Below are 20,953 nucleotides of genomic sequence, written 5' to 3' on the forward strand. Positions count from 1 at the left end.
AGGTGAAACTTGCACACTCACCTAAAGGATTATTAGGAACACCATACTGATACTGTGTTTGACCCCCCTTCGCCTTCAGAACTGCCTTAATTGTACGTGGCATTGATTCAACAAGGTGCTGAAAGCATTCTTTAGAAATGTTGGCCCATATTGATAGGATAGCATCTTGCAGTTGATGGAGATTTGTGGGATGCACATCCAGGGCACGAAGCTCCCGTTCCACCACATCCCAAAGATGCTCTATTGGGTTGAGAACTGGTGACTGTGGGGGCCATTTCAGTACAGTGAACTCATTGTCATGTTCAAGAAACCAATTTGAAATGATTCGAGCTTTGTGACATGGTGCATTATCCTGCTGGAACTAGCCATCAGAGGATGGGTACATGGTGGTCATAAAGGGATGGACATGGTCAGAAACAATGCTCAGGTAGGCCGTGGCATTTAAACGATGCCCAATTGGCACTAAGGGGCCAATATTTTGAGATGCACCTGTATATGGCTAAATATGGCCATGTATTAGATTTCTGTATGGTACTGCACTAGGCCTCCATCACTTTTGGAAATGTGTGGCTTTGTACATTAAGGTATATTTTCTGAAGTGATAATCCAGCCTTTTATTTCTGTAACTGTGTGTTACATTTGTTAGACTTTATTGTAGAGGAAAGTGGGATTTTTTTTTTATTCAATAGCAGTGGGTCAGATTCAAGCCCATGCTGCAGCAGTACAAGTTCATCAGAGGCAGCAGCTTAGATTGCAGGACTACTTTAAGCCATGACACCACTGTGAACATTTGACTCTGATATCAGACAATGGCACCTTAATTGATAGGACCTACATTCAGTGAGTACACTACAGCCAGCATATTGTTTTCACACATGTAAGTCTTAGAGCATATCCTGAGATATGAATGACGGTTTCCATTCTAAAATTGTCTATTTTCATCACATATAGATAGAAACGAGTGTGAACTCAACAAAAACCATATGTGACATGAATGCACAGTGTGTCAACACAGAAGGTAGCTACAACTGCGTCTGCAACACAGGGTTTGGACTGAAGTCTGGCAAAGCTAATTACACAGGGAACGAAGGACCATGTGTAGGTAAGAGCAGGTCATGGTCTGTGGTTTAGTGAGGATACTAAAGATGTGAGCTGGATGTTTTGTTCATCCCTATTGTTGACTATTCTTCATCCCATGACACCAGTGTGTAATGTTTTTGCGAAACCATAATAATCATATCATGTATCAGTAAGATTGTGACTGTTTCATTGATGGGAACACATTATATACTATGCCCTCTCTCTGTAGATGTCTGTGAGATTGATACATTGATCTGTGGGAGAAATGGACGTGCCATTATTCCCTCTGGGAATCATACATGTGAATGCCATCGTGGCTTTACAAACTATGGACACCCCACAGGGGAGGTGTACAGGTGAGAATCACATTTTACAGATCTGCTTTCACAATATGTTTTAACTTGTTGAAGTTTCACACTATTTCCTCAATACATTACATGATCTACTTTCCTCATTACTTTTTAATTTAACAGTACATGAATTATTGATACTTTGACTTTCCTAGTTCCAGATTTGCAGTGTGACATGTTAAAGAGTGCAAGCCATTTTGAACAGGTAGGTCATATGAGAAAATTATTCACACAGAATGAGTGGCTCTACTTTTAGGTTGGTCTGTAACGCTCAAATTATTTCCTGTTCAGAGCAGACATGAGAGAGGAAACTTGATTTCCTGAGGAAAATCAATGGACATTATTTTCTCTCTACACTCTAGATCATTTACATATAAAGCCATTTAGCATGTTTTTATGTTATAAGTGACTTGCATATATGTTTGTGCATGTATGTTTGTTCTTATCCCTGTGGGAATCTAACCCACAACCCTACAAACAACGTAGGCTACTTATTCACTAATGGGACCAAAATTTACAAGTGATAAGGTTTTCTTCTAAATAGCTTACTAGTAACCACATTTCTACTTTTGGGGCCTGATATTGCTGAAACTATAACGTTATTAAATGCAATGTTTTCTGCCCATGGGCTTACTTGTTAATGCAGTAGTTATCCTAAGGTACACTACATCATGGAGCAAACTTGTTAATACAATGTGCAGAAACAAGCTGTAATGATTGACTCCACACAATCATCAGGTACCAGTTGTAGAGCGAATGTGGATCTATTTGGGAACCAAGGCAGGGGAAAAAGGCAAAAACATAGAATTCCCCCCCCAGAAAAGGGACGAAGGCTTTCGAACCAAAATACAAACAAGATCAAGCAGGCAAAAGTACACAAGGCAAGTAGGCCAAGAACTATCATAGAAGGCCAAAATACCTAAGTACGGATGCTCTATACAAAACTACTCACAGTCACAGTTTGATAGGTGCTTCTCTTGGTTCAAGCAAGAAAACAATAACTGATTTTTTTAATTATTTCCTAAAATGAAGTGTAAGTGATAACTTTGTTTTGAATAGCCTACATTTTGTAAAAGTGTATTTAAAATCTCCAAAAACATCCAAAATACTGCAGAGTGCTAGCGGTAGATAGACCTATTCATGCCACAGGGAGCCAAAGCAAGAGTTAATCTGTTTTCCAAAAGGCTCTTTGTATGGATTACCTTAAAAATCAACCAGGAACAAATGAGTCCCCTTGATCTACCAGTCTGGTTTTGACTGGTATGGGTGGACTGTGGTCTGACATTCGATAACAGGGAGACAGCAACACTGGCAGCAGGACTTCTCTACACACATATCAAAAGACAACAAAAAAATGAACACTCATAACATCCACTTCTCGTTCTTCCATCTCTCTCCACATCCCTCGTTCACAGATAGACCCAGATCTGCAGGCCTCTCTGGAATCGATACACAACCAGTGTATGTCGTTGTCTCAGCCGGTGATTGAACGTCCATTGGATGGAGAGAATCTGCTACAGGTATTAATAATTATTTGAAATGCTAATGTACCTTTGAGGGACAGAATAAGCCATGCACATAGCCAGGTTAAGACTCAGTCCACACACATAATGTTTTTACCATTATTTTACCAGGAATGTATGAATATGAACACATTCTCATTCTCATTAACGATGGTGCAATTATAGTGAACTGCCTTGCCCAGGTACAGAACAACAGATAATACTGAAAAAAGTATCAAAATCACACAAAGTAACAAATCACACAAAACGATCGACTTATTGCTGGACCGCCTATGCGGAACCGCCCAAGAAGTGCAGATGTCCCGTACCGACCGTCCGTCCGACCCTTGTTAAATAGCTTATGTTAGAGAAGCGGACCTGCAAACTACAGGTCCCATGTTTGAATCTCCTCACAGTCAAGACAAAGTAAGCATTAGAATTGGATCCGGATAGAAAAAATCTTCACTGGCTATAACCTTTAGTATCTACATTATAGTAAGCCTAAAATAAAACACTTTACGGTTATATTGCGACTGTTTCTGGTGGATTTTCCAAGTACGCATCAAAACTTGCATGCTATTTGGGTCAGGATAGACAAAAACTTAGCTGGCTACAGCATTCAGTAGCTACGTTATAGTTATAGTATTTTTTACGGTTCTACAGTATTGCCATTCACAAATGAAAGAAAAACAAATGATTTTGTGCCATGAAATGAAATAGCTTTGGCATGGAAAATTTAATCTTCAGTGTCGCTAGCAATTGCTCAATTCTTCTGACTTCTGACCTAGAAAGTTAGTAGATACTAGTAAGCCTATTATAATTTGTTTTTATTTCATTAGGTTTGGAAATATGATGAAAAAACATATTTTATAGTTTTTAATGCTATTGATATTATTACCATAAATAAATCTAGTGATCCTTAGAGGCAATAACCAAAAAAAGTGTCTTTGTTTAATTTATATACCCTAAAATTAGCATTACTACTACTGGAACAATGGGAAATGTAAGCCAAATCATTCAGATTCAGTTGATTGCACCTGATTTAGACAGGCACACACCAGACTATATTTGATCCCACAGTTGATAGCGCAGCCATGAAGTTAAAGAAATTGTCCTTAGAGCTCCAAAACAGGGCTGTGTCAAGGCACAGATATTGACAGCATTCTCAGTCTGCTACAGCTCCAGAGTTCCTGTGTGGCAGCCTGCCAGCGGAGATGGGAGAACATGACTGAAAGGATGACTATCACTGCAGCACTCTACTATTCAGGCCTTTATGGCGGAGTGTCCAGACGGATGCCCGCTAAGAGTCCGTAGCTGCCTTCTGGCAAACTTCAAGCAGGCTGTCATGTACCCTTTACATTTACACTTCGTCATTAAAAAGTGGAAAGGTCTTGTCAATCAACCGATGTGTTTGAGCATGGCTTTCACATGCTGAAGACAGCAATAAAGGCAATTTGATTCTGTTGTGTCTTTGGGACAGGCAGATCTCTTCCTGTCTGTTTCCTCCTGGTACCAACTGCCTTTTGATTGTGTAGGAAACTGTATTCTCACACCTTTGATTTCTTTACAATTTCTCAAAAGGAAAGACCTACACTTTTAAGGTAAAAATGGTCTGTCTTCCTTTGTTATTGGCCTTTTCCTTGCCATTATGATAGCAATATACTACCTCCTCCAGTACAATACCATCCAAATAATGCTTATGAGGGTATAGTAATGCAGGCTGTTCCAGCACTGATTTTATGCAGGGGGTTTGTAAGTAAGCATCATCTTTCAAGGCGTGTCACACCCTACTTGTTCTCTGAAAAAGTCAAACTCGACTTGGCTAAGTTAGAGTAACTTTCTAAAGTCATCCTTACACTAGATCACCAATATGCCTTGATGGCATCTCAAGAGCTGTATAAGTGAAGCTTGAACTTTCAGTCTGAATTTAATCTTTTGTCCACTGAAGATGTGAAACAGCTGCTGTTGCACTCACATGCTGCATATCATGAGCATGGTGACAGACCAAGTCATCTGCTCACCAATTGAAACACATGGTTGATTCTCATCTAATTCCCCAAATGAATGATTGTTCTTGTGGTTAAATTTTTTTTATTCCTCCATATACATCAAAGAATTCCCATCAAATACTGCCAATATGATTCGGTTCCTGGGTGATCTGGAGACTCCTTCTGTTGAATCCAACACAGCGGCTGACTTTGACACCCCTCTCAGCCTTAAAGAGGTTGTGCAATCTATCAAGTCAATGCAAAGTAGTAGCCGATGGGTTTCCTGTTGAGTTCTCTAAGAAATGTCACGCCAAGTTAGCAGCCTTGCTCATTTCTATGTACAATGAGTCACTGGAACATGGCTTGTTGCCACCAACTCACAGGCGTCAATTGCACTTCTTCTTAAGATCTCACTTCCTGCTTCTCATTCAGTCCCCTGAGCCTCCTTAATGTCGATGTGAAGGTGCTGGCTAAAGTGATAGCGAAGCATCTGGAGGAAGTCCTCTCTGGAATCAAACACCTCTCTGGAACAGACTGGCTTTATTAAGGGTAGACACTCCTTTCTGAACATCCGCACGTTGTTCAATATTATTTATTCCAAACAATCCTCTAAATTTCCTGATGTGGTAATCTCTCTAAATGCGGAAGAAGTTTGGCTTTGGGGACAAATTGGGCTCATGGGTCCATCTCTTGTATATGTCTCCCCAGTCCAGTGTCTGTACTAATGACACCTGTTCTGATTATTTTGCCCTTGAACATGGGACCAGGCAGGGTTGACCTCTCTTCCCTTTGTTATTTGCCATTGCTTTTGAGCCCCTTTCGATAGCTCTATTTGCATCTTCCTCTTTCCAAGTTGTGTCACGGGAGGGGGTTGAACACAGGTTGTCATTATATGCTGATGATTTGTTACTCGTATGTCCGTAAACCTGCAACCTGCTTACCTTCCATCCTTTCTATTCTGGAAGACGTTGGCTCCTTTTCGGGTTACAAGTTGAATCTCCAGGAGAGTGAGTTCTTCCCAATCAATCCTGCAATCTGACTCTTGGGACAGTATATTGTCTTTACTACATTGACAGAAGGGATTAAACTCTCAAATCTGTCATTGGACAAGCACTCCACTAACAAAACTAAATCAACCTGGGAGCAGGAGATGGGCATGGAATTCACACAGGAGTGGTGGGATGAGGTGATTGGCAGAGTGCACTCCACTACATCTTGTGGTCGTCTTGGTTTTATAAAATTTGAGGTCACCGGGGTCATTTTTCCAAGTTGAGGCTAGATGAAATCTATCCGAATGTGAACGATGAATGTGATAGATGTCCTGTCTCCCCATGTGACCTTAATCATATGTTCGTTCTGTGCCCTGTCCTTAAGAACAATTGGGAATCCATTTTCCAAATTTTATCTGAGGGGCTAAAAGTTAACCTGCAACTAAGCCCCAGGATAGCCGTTTTTGGTATTCCAGAGGACCTGTCTTCATTAGCCCCCAACCAAGACATTGTTGCTTTTACTTCCCTACTGGCTCGATGCAGGATTCTTCTTAACTGGAAATCTGTTTACCCCCCTACTGTTAGTGTCTCAATGGCTCAGTTACATTGTTTTTTTACATCTTGAAAAAATGCAAAACTCCCTCAGGGGCTCCACTGGTTTTTTTGTACATTATTGGTACAATATTTTTCCTACTCAAAGATTTCAGTTTGTTTTTTTCCATTGAATTGTTCACGTAATAGGTCACATTAAAGGTGGAAAAAGTTGTGACATAATTTATCTTTGTCTCATCTTTTACATCACCAGAACCTGGCACTTTAACAGGGGTGTGGAGACTTTTTATATCCACAGTAATTTTTGTGTCTGGGTTCTCTGTTTGAATAAAACAATTATTAATTCATAAAAACCTAACTAATTATTAGATGTGAACAAAGCCATTACTTTGTTTTTAAATGTGACATTTATGTAGCCACAAAGTCTCAGCTCTCTGACTCTCCTCCCCCTCTCTCTGTGTCTCTGTAGCATCTGCTGTCTGCTATAGACAAGCTCCTGTCTGGCGGGCCCCTTAAAGATAACAGGAAAGTGAGTGCCTTTCTAGAGCTAGTAGAGCAAGCTCTGAGAATTATAGGACCCATGCTGAAATACCCTAAGACCAGGAGGTCCTACAAACACACTGGTAGGAGAGCATCCTGAGCCCCATTTGTTTAATAGCAATACTTTCCTGTTCACCTTAAGAGTTGAGACGCATAAACGCAGTCATAATTGTTTTGGCTTTTGAACAAGGAGTACGGGAAACATGTTGTTATTCCAAGGCAGTTGTTTAAGTTTACATGTGGCCACTTTTAAATAGCTGACAGTCTGTGTTAAGTTATATGGCTTCCATTGCATAACATAATATCCTGTACATATCCTGTAATATCCAGTCTCACATTAGGCCTGTTGGTTAAGATGTGAATTGATTTGCTTCCAGACTTAGAGTTGTTGGTGCACAGAAATTCTTCAACCCCTAAGGGACCTCTCAGTTTGTCCTGTCCACATACTCAGTTAGACTGTCAGTGGGAGACTGCTGCTGGAGATTCACACTATCCAGGTTGGCATATTTTACATCTGTGTTATCATCATCACCTTCACCTCTGTCATCACCATCCAAGCAAAAATCTTTATAATGTACAGTAATGATAGAAAATAATTGCCTGGACACAGCGCTTTGCAACGAACCACAAACCTGAGATGCCTTGTTTGCTAAACCAGTACCCACGCAATTAGAGTAGTAAAATACGATGGTATGTGAGAGTATACCACGGGTGTGACATCAAATTACTTTGTTATGCTCAAATTGCGTTGGTAAATGTCTTATATGAGCAATAAAGCATCTTGGGGCTTTTTGACATACAGGTGCTGGTCATAAAAAAGTTCATTTATTTCAGTAATTCCATTCAAAAAGTGAAACTTGTATAATGTATACATTCATTCCACACAGGCTGATTATATTTCAAGTGTTTATTTCTTTTAATTGTGATGATTATAACTGACAACTAACGAAAATCCCAAATTCAGTATCTCTGAAAATTTGAATATTACTTAAGACCAATAAAAAAAATATTTTTAGAAATGTTGGCCAACTGAAAAATATGAACATGAAAAGTATGAGCATGTACAGCACTCAATACTTCGTTGGGGCTTCTTTTGCCTGAATTACTGCAGCAATGCGGTGTGGCATGGAGTCGATCAGTCTGTGGCACTGCTCAGGTGTTATGAGAGCCCAGGTTGCTCTGATAGTGGCCTTCAGCTCTTCTGCATTGTTGGGTCTGGCGTATCGCATCTTCCTATTCACAATACCCCATAGATTTTCTATAGGTATAAGGTCAGGCGAGTTTGCTGGCCAATTAAGAACAGGGATACCATGGTCCTTAAACCAGGTACTGGTAGCTTTGGCACTGTGTGCAGGTGCCAAGTCCTGTTGGAAAATGAAATCTGCATCTCCATAAAGTTGGTCAGCAGCAGGAAGCATGAAGTGCTCTAAAACTTCTTGGTATACGGCTGCACTCTTTGTGAATCTCCCCCACATTTTTTATTGGGTTTTGTTTCACAATTCTCTCCAGGGTGCGGTTATCCCTATTGCGTGTACACTTTTTTCTACCACATCTTTTCCTTCCCTTCTAACTCTATTAATGTGCTTGGACACACAGCTCTGTGAACAGCCAGCCTCTTTAGCTATGACCTTTTGTGTCTTGCCCTCCTTGTGCAAGGTGTCAATGGTTGTCTTTTGGACAGCTGTCAAGTCAGCAGTCTTCCCCATGATTGTGTAGCCTACAGAACTAGACTGAGAGACCATTTAAAGGCCTTTGCAGGTGTTTTGGTTTAATTAGCTGATTAGAGTGTGGCACCAGGTGTCTTCATTATTGAACCTATTCACAATATTCTAATTTTCTGAGATACTGAATTTGGGGTTTTCATTAGTTGTCAGTTATACTCATCAAAATTAAAAGAAATAAACACTTGAAATATATCATTATGTGTGGAATGAATGTATACAAGTTTCACTTTTTGAATGGAATTACTGAAATAAATCAACTTTTTGATGATATTCTAATTTTATGACCAGCACCTGTATTGCCAGTGTACCATCGTGCATAGGAACAGTTCTTAGCCACGGTATATTGGCAATATACCACACCCCCTAGTGCCTTACCGCTTACTCATTACCTGTGTGATTTGAAACCTGAATTCTGATTTGGTGACAGCCTTAGTATTTGAGACCTTGTACCATGGTTATATCATTTCATCACTTCTTTCTGCTCTAACTGTTGGTAACTGGTTGAAAAGGCATCTCGGTGCTTTTTGATATATTACATGCTTGCCTTGTTGCTTGTATATACCACTCCTAACAGGCACCATCCGGTTTAAAATGTAAAATTATGAATGTAATGTAAAAATGCCTAACCACTGACATCGTGCTTTTAAAGGATTTGCGACAGTGGCCCTCCTCAGCTATAAGGATCTGGAGACATCCTGCAACCACTCCTTCTCTGGGTTGAGAGCAAAAGACGGCCAGAGCTTCCAGATCAACTCTAAAGTGGTGACAGCAACCGTTAGTAACAGGAATACAACACACCTCAAAGAGTCAGTCAACATCACCTTCTCCCATCTGACTGCGGTGAGAACCAAAAGCTGTTTTCCTCTATTCCATTACGATGGTCTATGGCAGTATCAAATCATTTACTACACTATATGGTACTCTGTTGCGCTAGTAGTTCTAACTAAATGATTGTACACACAGAAATATTAGCCTCTTATTTGTAACTACAATACATTTCAAGATACATTTGGATACATTTGACCAATCCAGCTTTCCTTTTTTACAATGGTGTTTTTGGATAAGAGTATTTTTTGCTATCTAGTCTTCTATGTTGTTTATAAGTGTTGTGTTCCAGGCAGTAAAAGGGAACTACACCTGTGTGTACTGGGAAGCTAAGGTGGGAAACGGGTCCTGGTCTGAGAGGGACTGTGTCCTGGTGCAATCCAATGCCACCCACACCATGTGCTCCTGCAAGCATCTCAGCAGCTTTGCTGTTCTCATGTCTCTGTATGATATAAAGGTGAGAAGGATTTTTCTTTGACTGCAGCTGTATCTCAGCTGTAGGATTGAGCAGGATTTATTTATCATGTCAATATTAGCAAGTAAGACATTTGAAATCCAATAATAATAATAATTCATCAATTGTTGACCAGACTAAAGACATCTTCTTTAATATGCTTCTTCTAACAGTTTCATTTCGCCTATATTGTCACTAAATTATAGTCCGAATTTTCTACAGAAAATGAAAGTGGGCTTTGCAATTCCTTTTTCTAAAAGGGTATATAATTTGTAACAATTACCCAAACAAAATAATATTGATAGTTGGTTATGCTTTTTACAATGTGTTTTAAAACCACCCATAATTACATTGTAATCATAATTAGCCTTGCAATTTCAATTCCAAATTGTATTAGAACTCGCTATCAATCAAATAACATGGACAGGGTTTCATAACGTTTCTTGGACTAAAAGTGGAATCCCTGAAATCACATTTTATCTGACATTGTAATATGCACACCGGCTACTGGCTTATACTAACTTAATTTTCTACTACTTCGCTGATTATACATTATTTTAAGAGCAGAGGTTCAATATACAGAGCTGATTATATATTTTTTTCCTATCAATTAAAACATTTACATTCATGTTATTATTATTATTACACTCATATCCAGACAGTCTTACAGTAGATTTTAAAAAAAACAATATTCTGGCCTCAATGCATATCAAATTCCACATCACTTGCATTTAAAGCACCATTATTTACCAACGGAGCTAGACAGACATACATTGTGCTTAACTGTGACAAATGTGAACAATATTAATCAGATAGATTAAGAATACATTTGGTTTTGAAAATCTGAAATGTGAGCAAGGAATTTGGAAATCACTAAAAACACCATTTGTAATATCCACCTTTCAAAATAGTAAATAAAAAGGACTACTCCTTGAATGAATTTGAATGAATCAAACTATTCAGTAAATGTAATACTCTGTGGAGAAATAGAGAAGAAAAGGGAGGGTTTTGAGGGTGCGAGAGAGGAAACGATACAGAAAGAGATGGAGTAGAACAATATAAGAGGAAGTTAGAGAAGCTCAAGGCAGTAAACACTTATAAAGATAAACAAGGAAAGTCACACATTTTAAAGGGGCCATGTGTAAAAAAAAATGTACTGTACTAATTGACTTGTAGTCTCCTCATACTTATATTTCACAAGTACAATCACCCCACCCTAAACCACCCTGTACTAGTTAATACTATTCCGGTCTCATTCAGTTAAGGGAAGAGAAGGAGGAGACAAGTTGTGATATTGTTTAAATTCAGTTTTGTAAAAGTTAGAGACAGGATTCTACACAGCACTCCTTTCAATGCAACAAAATGGAAAATTAAATTGTGTGTGGAGATTGTATCAGTCTGTGAGTGCTAAATTGTGCGGGTGTGTAGGTTACAGGAAGACTGCGTACAGATGTCTGTGTGAAGTTCACTGCTCCCTTGGTTCCATCAAATTATTAATAGGTTTTTTTTGAGTAAATTCTGCGGTTTGCTTGAGTTCCTTGCCGTCATGGTGCTTTACAGTATTATGCACAGATGTCATTTTGTATCTGACTTAGACACTTTAAAGAATGGTGGCATGTCTTGTCAGGTACGTATGCTCCTCTGAGTGGTATGGTATTTGATCATGTAGAAATCTCATTCACGATAGTCTTATAAAAATAAACTAAAAACAGTGAATCTCACATTAACTTCCAACCAAGAAAGACATACTACTTGCATTTTTGTTGAAACTAGTTGAATTCCTGGTAAAATGTGCCCTCATACAGCAAGTAGTGACTCCACTGACTTTGGGTGCTGATGCAGAGTGTGGAATGTGTAGTGTTACATTTTTTAAAAAGTAATTGGGTTATCTGCCCATAATATAATTTAATGTACTCAAAATACTTTTTTCCATTGTACTTTATATACTTACCCAAGTAGGGTAAGTTGTGCCAACTTTTATTTGAGGTGTCCCATAGACAAGGGGAAAAGAGACAGAAATTAAACTTATACATCAACCATTATTTCAAGACATCCCGTCACGTGATATGACAGGAATGCACCTATGACAAAGAGCCTTAAAAATACTGCATGACTGATAAAAATAAGTGATTCTGTGGATCAGCTTACCCAGGGCAGGGGTGAGATGATACTAGTCAATCAGTAAGTTGAGCTGCCTGGGGGTAAATTGACAATTTTTTTAACACAATTTAGTATTAAAATTGAATAATGTAATCTCTCTTGTTAAATGTAATCTTTAGCAATATAAAAACAACCACATATAGTTTTAATAATCAGAATGATATAATGTTTGTAGGTGAAATAATTTACAATAGTCCAGTTAAATCAGGGTAATTATCCAATCTAAGAGACAATCACCACAGTGTTAAGGATAAAAAATGTATATTAAAATCAAGGGTTAAATTGAGCTGAGCCCTGGCACCCGAGCCCTGGCACCCGAGCCCTGGCACCCGAGCCCTGGCACCCGAGCCCTGGCACCCGAGCCCTGGCACCCGAGCCCTGGCACCCGAGCCCTGGCACCCGAGCCCTGGCACCCGAGCCCTGGCACCCGAGCCCTGGCACCCGAGCCCTGGCACCCGAGCCCTGGCACCCGAGCCCTGGCACCCTAGTCTGCCTACAAGACTACTTAATGAAAATCAGCTTATCAAACTGATATTATACAGAATTCTTTAATGTTTTATAATGTTCTACTATGTATTTAGACAGCTATGAAAAAAAATAAAGACACAAGCACAAGACAGCACGTGCAACAAAAATGTAATGTGAAGTTGCAGAACGAGGAGATGGAAGACCGTCAAATTATACCGAAATGACAAACAATGAAAATGGCCAAGAAATATATTTAGAAGGACACTCTCATGGTTTACGCATAACCTCTAGTGATGGGAAGTTCAACTCTTTCTACTGACTCGGATCCTCTCGAGTCTTTCAGTAAAACGTTTGAACCTTGAGTGATTAAATGGGTAATGTTTGACAAGGGTTGAGCGGATACTTGACCAAGGGAGGGGTGACGTTTGACTTGGGGAGGGGTGATAACTTGAGGAGGAGGAAGAATAGAGTTTATATGGAGGAATGATAATGTTCCTAATATGGATGCTGTATTTTCACATTTCCTCACATCCATAGGACAAACGCATGTGTAGCCTACTAACGCGTTTTTAGGCTGTTGTTGTTAAACTAGTGCCGAGGAAACACGATTCACGACATCAAACTCTCCAATGATACATTTAAAAAAATGCCTGTCAAGTGCACAGGTCAAGTCAACCGCAAATAAAGTTCCTGGTAAACAATAAACGTGTGATAGTAGCGTGACCCTGTCAGCTCCCACTAAAGTCAAGGTTTTCCTGGATGGCGCAGAGGCTCCAAAATAAAAAAATGGCTTAACGGCAACAACAAAAAAATTATGGCGTTACGTATTTTTATTAACTTTGATAGCCCTGTTTTTTATTTTTTTTCATGACATCAGTAATCAAATAACTATATTAATATTTCCTAACGGTTTAACTAATACATGGTGTTCTCTGTGTTTCATCATCCGTTTTATGTCTGAAACACTCTCACTTAATGTTTGAAACACAGGAAATGTTCTGGCTTCAACTTGTTTTATTGAGATGTAGGCTACAACTGTGTGTCAACTGAATAGCAAGGACAATCGACTTTGTGCTTCCAATGTGTCCCCGTAGACCAATATGGGTTTCCAATTGTTCATCTCCACCCCTCTCTCCAGGACACATTCCAGCTCAAGCTGATCACCTGGGTGGGCTTGTCCCTGTCCATGCTTTGTCTTTTCTTCTGCATCCTCACCTTCTCTCTGATACGCTCCATCCAGAGCACACGCAACACCATCCACCTTCACCTCTGCATTAGCCTCTTCATTGCCCACTTCATCTTCCTCGTTGGCATCTCGGCCACAGATAACAAGGTAAGCATTCGTTCCACGAATCATGTTAATTCATGCTAATTATGCAAATGTGTGCACATTTATATTATCAGAGTTGACACGTTTAAACATTTGAAGTTGTATTAGTGATGACTGAAGTATTCACAAAAGATATCAAAAAGTAACTGAACATTGAATTGGGCCCTTATCGAGTGCATTTCAGAAATAAGCTATTCTTTATGAAAACACCATTTACTGTATGTGTTATGCACCACCATGTACTACAGTGTGGGAAGAAAGTATTTGATCTCCTGCTGATTTTGTACGTTTGCCAACTGACAATACCCATCCATGACCCATTTTCAATGCCCTGGCTGAGGGAAGGAGGTTCTCACCCAAGATTTGACGATACATGGCCCCCGTCCATCGTCCCTTTGATGCGGTGAAGTTGTCCTGTCCTCTTAGCAAACACCACCTCCATGTTTGACGGTGGGGATGGTGTTCTTGCGGTCATAGGCAGCATTCCTCCTCCTCCAAACACGGTCTGTACATGTGCTTTCTTGAGCAGGGGGACCTTGCGGGTGCTGCAGGATTTCAGTCCTTCATGGCGTAGTATGTTACCAATTGTTTTCTTGGTGACTATGGTCCCAGCTGCCTTGAGATCATTGACAAGATCCTCTCGTGTAGTTCTGGTCTGATTCCTCACCGTTCTCATGATCATTGCAACTCCACGAGGTGAGATCTTGCATGGAGCCCCAGACCGAAGGAGATTGAGCGTTCTTTTGTGTTTATTCCATTAGTGAATAATCGCACCAACGGTTTTCACCTTCTCACCAAGCTGCTTGGCAATGGTCTTGTAGCCCATTCCCCAGTGTGCTCCCAATATCAGCTTGTTACCTGTATAAAAGACACCTGGGAGCCAGACATCTTTCTGATTGAGAGGGGATCAAATACTTATTTCACTCATTAAAATGTAAATCAATGTATACAATTTTTGAATTTTTTTTGTTGTAATTTTGTCTCTCACTGTTCAAATAAACCTACCATTAAAATTATAAACTGATAATTTATTTGTCAGTGGGCAAACATACAAAATAAGCAGGGGATTAAATAATGTTTTCTCTCACTGTAGGTGTATTATGCATTATGTAACACCAATCAGTAGGTGTATTATGTAACATCATGGACTAGATGTATCATGTAACACCATGCACTAGATGTATCATGTAACACCATGCACTAGATGTATCATGTAACACCTTGTACTAGGTGAATTATGTTTCACAATGTACTAGATGCTTCATGTAAAACCCCCAACTAGATGTATCATGTAACACCATGTATTAGATGTATTATGTAACACCTTGTACTAGGTGAATTATGTATCACAATGTACTAGATGCATCATGTAACACCATGTACTAGATGCATCATGTAACACCTTGAACTAGGTGAATTATGTATCACAATGTACTAGATGCATCATGTAACACCATGTACTAGATGCATCATGTAACACCATGTACTAGATGCATCATGTAACACCATGTACTAGATGCATCATGTAACACCATGTACTAGATGCATCATGTAACACCATGTACTAGATGCATCATGTAACACCATGTACTAGATGCATCATGTAACACCATGTACTAGATGCATCATGTAACACCATGTACTAGATGCATCATGTAACACCATGTACTAGATGTGTCATGTAACACCATGTACTAGATGCGTCATGTAACACTATGTACTAGGTGTATAATGTAATGATAACTTGCTTGTTCCCCTCCACACATGTACGGCTATCTGCAGTATGTATAGAACAAAAATGTTATTCAGTCTCATTCACTTTTAATATTTTTGCTTTCTTCATCCCTTTCTCCTCTCATCCTCAGACTGGTTGTGCTGTGGTGGCAGGGTTGCTTCAATTCTTCTACCTGGCAGCACTCTGCTGGATGTGTATGGAGGGAGTTCACCTCTTCAGAATGGTAGTACTGGTCTTCAACAATACCATTAAGCGCCTCTACATGATGTCAGGAGGCTACGGAATTCCCGCTCTCATTGTTGCCATCTCTGCCCTGTCTAACGCTAAGGGATACGGCACAGAGCGTGTGTAAGTGGCCACTGCTTAGATCCCAGACAAAATCCTCCCCTAACTGGATTACCTCTGTCCATGTCTTGACTCTATTGTTCTGTCTGTTGATCCATAAAGATCAGATTTTCATGTGTGTATTTTGTGTTTTAGCTGCTGGCTCAACCTGGAGGACGGATTTATTTGGAGCTTCTTTGGCCCTGTTTGTATCATCATTATGGTACATATGACAGATCTGGGGTCGAGTAGTTCCATCAGTCCTGCTAGCAATGTTTTGTGTCATGATCTGCTTACGTCAAAATGTTTTCCTCTTCCAAGGTGAACGTGTTCTTCTTCCTCATCACCGTGTGGAAGTTGGCCCAGAAATTCTCCAGCTTAAACCCTGACCTTGACAAACTCCGCAAGATCAAGTGAGTGATCTTAGAAACATACATTGTCACACATCATTGTTTTTCTAGCATTACGGTACAGTGTAGTGGCCTGTGCTTTCCATCTGAGTGTGTGTGTGTTGATCTCTTTTAGGGCATTCACCATAACTGCAGTGGCCCAGCTATGTGTGCTGGGCATCATGTGGATCTTTGGCTGCTTCCAGTTTGATGATAACACACTGGCTATGTCATACCTGTTCACTATCTTCAGCAGTCTGCAGGGGGCCTTGGTATTCCTCATGCACTGCCTGCTCTCCAAACAGGTAGATGTCCAAACATTTGGGCTTATTCATACTCCTTCTGAAGCAGCAGCTACTCTACCTGGGGTTTAGAGAAAACCAAAAACAGAACATATTACAGAAGTTACACAATATAAATTCAACAAAGAAATGTAATCTCGGTAAAAGGCCTTTGGCCCCCAAAAAACGATGTATTGTTCATCTGTTTGTATTGTTCTGGAAGCTGCTCACAGGCTAAACCACATTTTAAATGCCAGAGCAAATTTCTATATTTGCTCTGATATAGAAAAAACAAAGGCCTGTGGGGATTTATCCTTGTCCAGCAGTGATGTGTTGTTGTTCTAATTATTTTGGACTGATTTTGCCGTGTTCTACCACTTTAGGTGAGAGAAGAATATGTCAAGATCATAGAAAGAGTCTGTGTGCCAAAGAAGAAGTACTCAGAGTTTTCTTCCAACCAGTCAAGCAACAGCAAATCACAGGTATAATGTCTTGATAATTAATTTGCAGAAGGTAAAAGGGCACAAAGTCCTCAACATTGATGCCCCCAAACTATGGCTATTGTTTGAACAATAGATTGCAGGTAGTTTCTTCTGTCTTCTGTAGAACAGTCACAAGTTATTTAAAAAAAACTAATTGTAGAGGTGTTGCAAATGAAATAAAATGTATGGGGCCCAAGAGAGCTGTTTGGTTTGTGCTTGTTTCAGTGAGCAAAATGCTCGCTCTGCACCAAATCAGTACCACATGGATCTGCTGCTGTGCATTTAACTAACCCAGCGTTGCAGTCGTAGAGAGATGTTTGTTTCTTTGTTTTTTTTATTGCCCATAGCAACTAAGTCATTCTGTAAAAACAGTGTGAAAATTGATTATAATGAACCTTCACTGACAATTGGGAAGTTCAACAGGGGAAAGTCCAGCAAGGGAAAGATCTGCAAAATAAGTTCTGTAAAGAAAAGTTGTACAGGGAAATGTTTTGTAAATTGATTTTCTGAAAAAACAAACACAAAAGTCTTCATGAAAGATTGTATCTGTTGTTTCACAGAACTGAGCCCTATCTTAATGTTTACTTCATACTTATCAGGACTGTCAGTCTTGTAATTTCCATTTAATGAGATTTCTCTGAACTCATAGAAGTTAGAAAATAAATTTGATTTTAGATATTTCAAGTTAATAGGCAAACTCATGATTGTGGCTCAGAGCTGGAGGTTCTTAGAGATAAGGTGGGTGGGCTGATGTTAAATTAGAAGTCTTAGAATTCTTGTAGAGAAATCTACCAAAGGACATTTTGAAAGTCAGATGTTGCTGTTGGAGTAGCAGATGTTTAGGTGTGAGCAAAGTTAGAGGAGGGCATTTACCTAAAACAGTACAAGTAAGCTGTAAATGTTATTTCCAGTAATTCTGGCATTGTGTGTGTCCTGAGAACCAGTTTGAGTTTATGAAGGTCACAATGGTGAGGGAAAGGGTGACCAAGCTATTGTAGGGGGAAGTGGTGACAAAGCAGACGGCAGTATAGTAAATGACACCAAACTGGTCAATAAGCATTGTAGCAGCAAGCCTATAGACAGTCTTTACTCTGGGCTCTAACTGACATGGTTGTCTGTCTGTGCTCTGACTGTGGTTGTGTGTGTCCCCAGACCTCCAAGAGCATCCAGAACACAGGAGAGTCTCAGATCTAAAAGGGGCTGGACACTGGTTACTGGACACTGACCTCTGATGCTGTTTCCACATTCAGATTCGCCAGAAATGCCATGAAGTTTCAGAACATTGAACATCCTGGTTTACCCAAAGGTATACGTTGGGTAGTACTCTTGTCCCAGATTATTTTGTTGGTTCATGTGAAATTCTTTGTTCCAATAAGAAATCAAAACAACCAAAACATAATAAAAGATGTAATTTACTGTACATGTACACAATATCACAGCCACATAGTAAAATGCACAAGAAACACAATAAATAATACCATGTGCCTGTTTCTTTCTTTACTGTCTTATTATGTGTTGTTATGTATGTTTTCTTTTTTTAAATCTGTTTTCTTTTTACTTTGGAGGTGGGATTTCTTGCTAGTTTGAGTTACCTGGGGTGGCAGAGAGTTCCATGTAGGAGCTGAGCAGTTTTGTATATATCTCTGGAAGATTATGTAAATGTTACTGTATTTTCTTTATTATTTGAAGGTACAGTTAAATAAATTAATCATAAAATATTTTTATTTTATTATTTTACACTGAATTAATTTTTGCTTTTCAACCTGAGAGGCGACCCTGATAATACTATGAATAATATTAATATAATAATTTGGATCAAATGTAATGCTAATAAGAAAGTCATAAAAAAGAATATTAGAAACTGTCATGGTTGATTAAAAATAATTGTTCAAAACTCAATCATCCTCATCACAATGATTTGACACATGTTACACTTAGGATGTTTTATCACAATGTTCTGGAGGGAGGTGGTGGAAAAATGGTTAGCTATGAGACCGCATCTTGACGGAAACTCATTCAGCCAATAATATACATAGTTGTTATTGGACTTTGTGCCTTGACCAAGATCACAATGGTAGAAGGTAAAACTATTGGATCATAGACCAGCAACTTTTTATTTAGATTTATATGGGATACCAATAGAGTCTGCCAGTCATGGTATCATATGTATCATGTATCATATAAATCCTATGACATGTACTGTATGTGCCTTATATGATATTATTTGAATAGTATTTGTTGCTGTTGTTCTATTTACACACGTCTTTCTGTTGCTGTGTCCTAGTCAAAGTGTAACATAGGGACGTCGCTAATCCTATTTTATTTAATTTTATTAGCCCACCCTAAATAAATCAATATATTAGTCAATCTATTTTCTCTGTGATTTCTTTTTTTTTTTGTCAACCGTTCCATCGCATCTAAACTTCTTACAAACTGTATAGAAATTGTATAGAATCGTGTTCATTTGACAGCATGTTCGGTTGAGTTTGATGCTTTGAATGTAACTCGCTCATCTCAAGCAAGCTCTCTTCTGTAAATAGTAGCTAACATCTCCCTGCTATCTGCCATCCTCATTATCGGATGTTCCTAGTGTTCAGATAAGTAAAACCTCTCAAGTTCAAAATGGAAATGCGTTGGAAACGGTACGTTTTGCTAATCAAAATACTCTTTCAGGTAGCCCACCACCATTTTCTTTATAGAAATGTATCGAGGTAAAAAATAAATGTTAAGCTCATAAAAATGTTATGTATGGAAATTGTTTAGACAAGTTGCAATTCGTGAAATTCGACTTGGGCATGCGCGACAGAGCAGGCGTCATGTAATATCAAAATGATCAGTCTTTTTTTTCACATTGATGACGTGATACGGATAATATGGGGTTAGAGAACACAGTTGCAAAAACGGAACACAGTTGCAAAACTGCGTGTTTCACAGATTCATGTTTATTTGGGCTTGCAGTTAACGTATTGCCACATTTTCTGTTCAGAGGAAGGGAGATCTGGTTACTAAATGTTTATTTTATTATTTTTTAATGACTTAATTCCGAGATGAATGGGCTAATGACAATCTGTTTTGAAATTATTCAGAAATCATCTAAAATATCGTTTAGAAACAGAATGTGTACTGTATGTATATGTTAATTTACTATAAACTATAGTTGACAAAAGTAATTTGGCTACATACAGCCGTTTTTGTGTCTTTTGTTGTTGAATGGATGAGGACAGAGTGGACTTTAATTGGTTTATTTGGATAGAATTGGATAACCTTGACCAAAAATAACCTTATTTTGATAGATTTTACACCCGTTGTTCCTCTAAAAATACATGATGAAAATATGTTTTAAGGAGTATGCCCAGACCCCCAAAACAAGACTTCGCCCCCCCCCCCCCCCCCCCCCCCCATCCATAAATTTCTAGTGACGTCCCTGGTGTAATGCAGTTGTTTAGGCTTGGTAAATGCTTTAAACAGACTGTGGCAGTTCGCTAGTCTGCAGGATAGCATAAATGAGAGTCCCTGACGGTAAGTAACAGGTACAGGGGGGAGAACTGAGTATTTGATACACTGCTGATTTAGCAGGTTTTGCCACTTACAAAGCATGTAGATGTCTGTCATTTTTATCATAGGTACTCTTCAACTGTGAGTGACGCAATCTAAAACAAACATCCAGAAAATCACATTGTATGATTTTTAAGTAATTCATTTGCATTTTATTGCATGACATAAGTATTTGATACATCAGAAAAGCAGAACTTAATATTTGGTACAGAAACCTTTGTTTGC

The 20,953-nt window shown here is 39.1% G+C and overlaps 1 protein-coding gene across 1 annotated transcript in view; it reads left to right on the forward strand.

Moving 5' to 3' along the window:
• Positions 1–19,892, forward strand: part of LOC105013074 (adhesion G protein-coupled receptor E5) — a 29,797-nt gene extending 9,905 nt beyond the window's left edge. Inside the window, exons 8-22 of the mRNA XM_034295130.1 lie at positions 952–1,102; positions 1,344–1,436; positions 1,586–1,635; positions 2,846–2,950; positions 6,931–7,084; positions 7,379–7,498; positions 9,375–9,565; positions 9,843–10,007; positions 13,771–13,965; positions 15,828–16,045; positions 16,178–16,244; positions 16,343–16,434; positions 16,547–16,715; positions 17,075–17,173; positions 18,326–19,892. Coding sequence (XP_034151021.1) covers positions 952–1,102; positions 1,344–1,436; positions 1,586–1,635; positions 2,846–2,950; positions 6,931–7,084; positions 7,379–7,498; positions 9,375–9,565; positions 9,843–10,007; positions 13,771–13,965; positions 15,828–16,045; positions 16,178–16,244; positions 16,343–16,434; positions 16,547–16,715; positions 17,075–17,173; positions 18,326–18,367 — 1,911 coding nt within the window. The 3' untranslated portion in view covers positions 18,368–19,892. The remainder of the gene's footprint in view (positions 1–951; positions 1,103–1,343; positions 1,437–1,585; positions 1,636–2,845; positions 2,951–6,930; positions 7,085–7,378; positions 7,499–9,374; positions 9,566–9,842; positions 10,008–13,770; positions 13,966–15,827; positions 16,046–16,177; positions 16,245–16,342; positions 16,435–16,546; positions 16,716–17,074; positions 17,174–18,325) is intronic.
• The last annotated feature ends 1,061 nt before the right edge of the window (positions 19,893–20,953 follow it).

Source organism: Esox lucius, chromosome 11, assembly GCF_011004845.1.
Source record: "Esox lucius isolate fEsoLuc1 chromosome 11, fEsoLuc1.pri, whole genome shotgun sequence".
Lineage (NCBI taxonomy): Eukaryota > Metazoa > Chordata > Actinopteri > Esociformes > Esocidae > Esox > Esox lucius.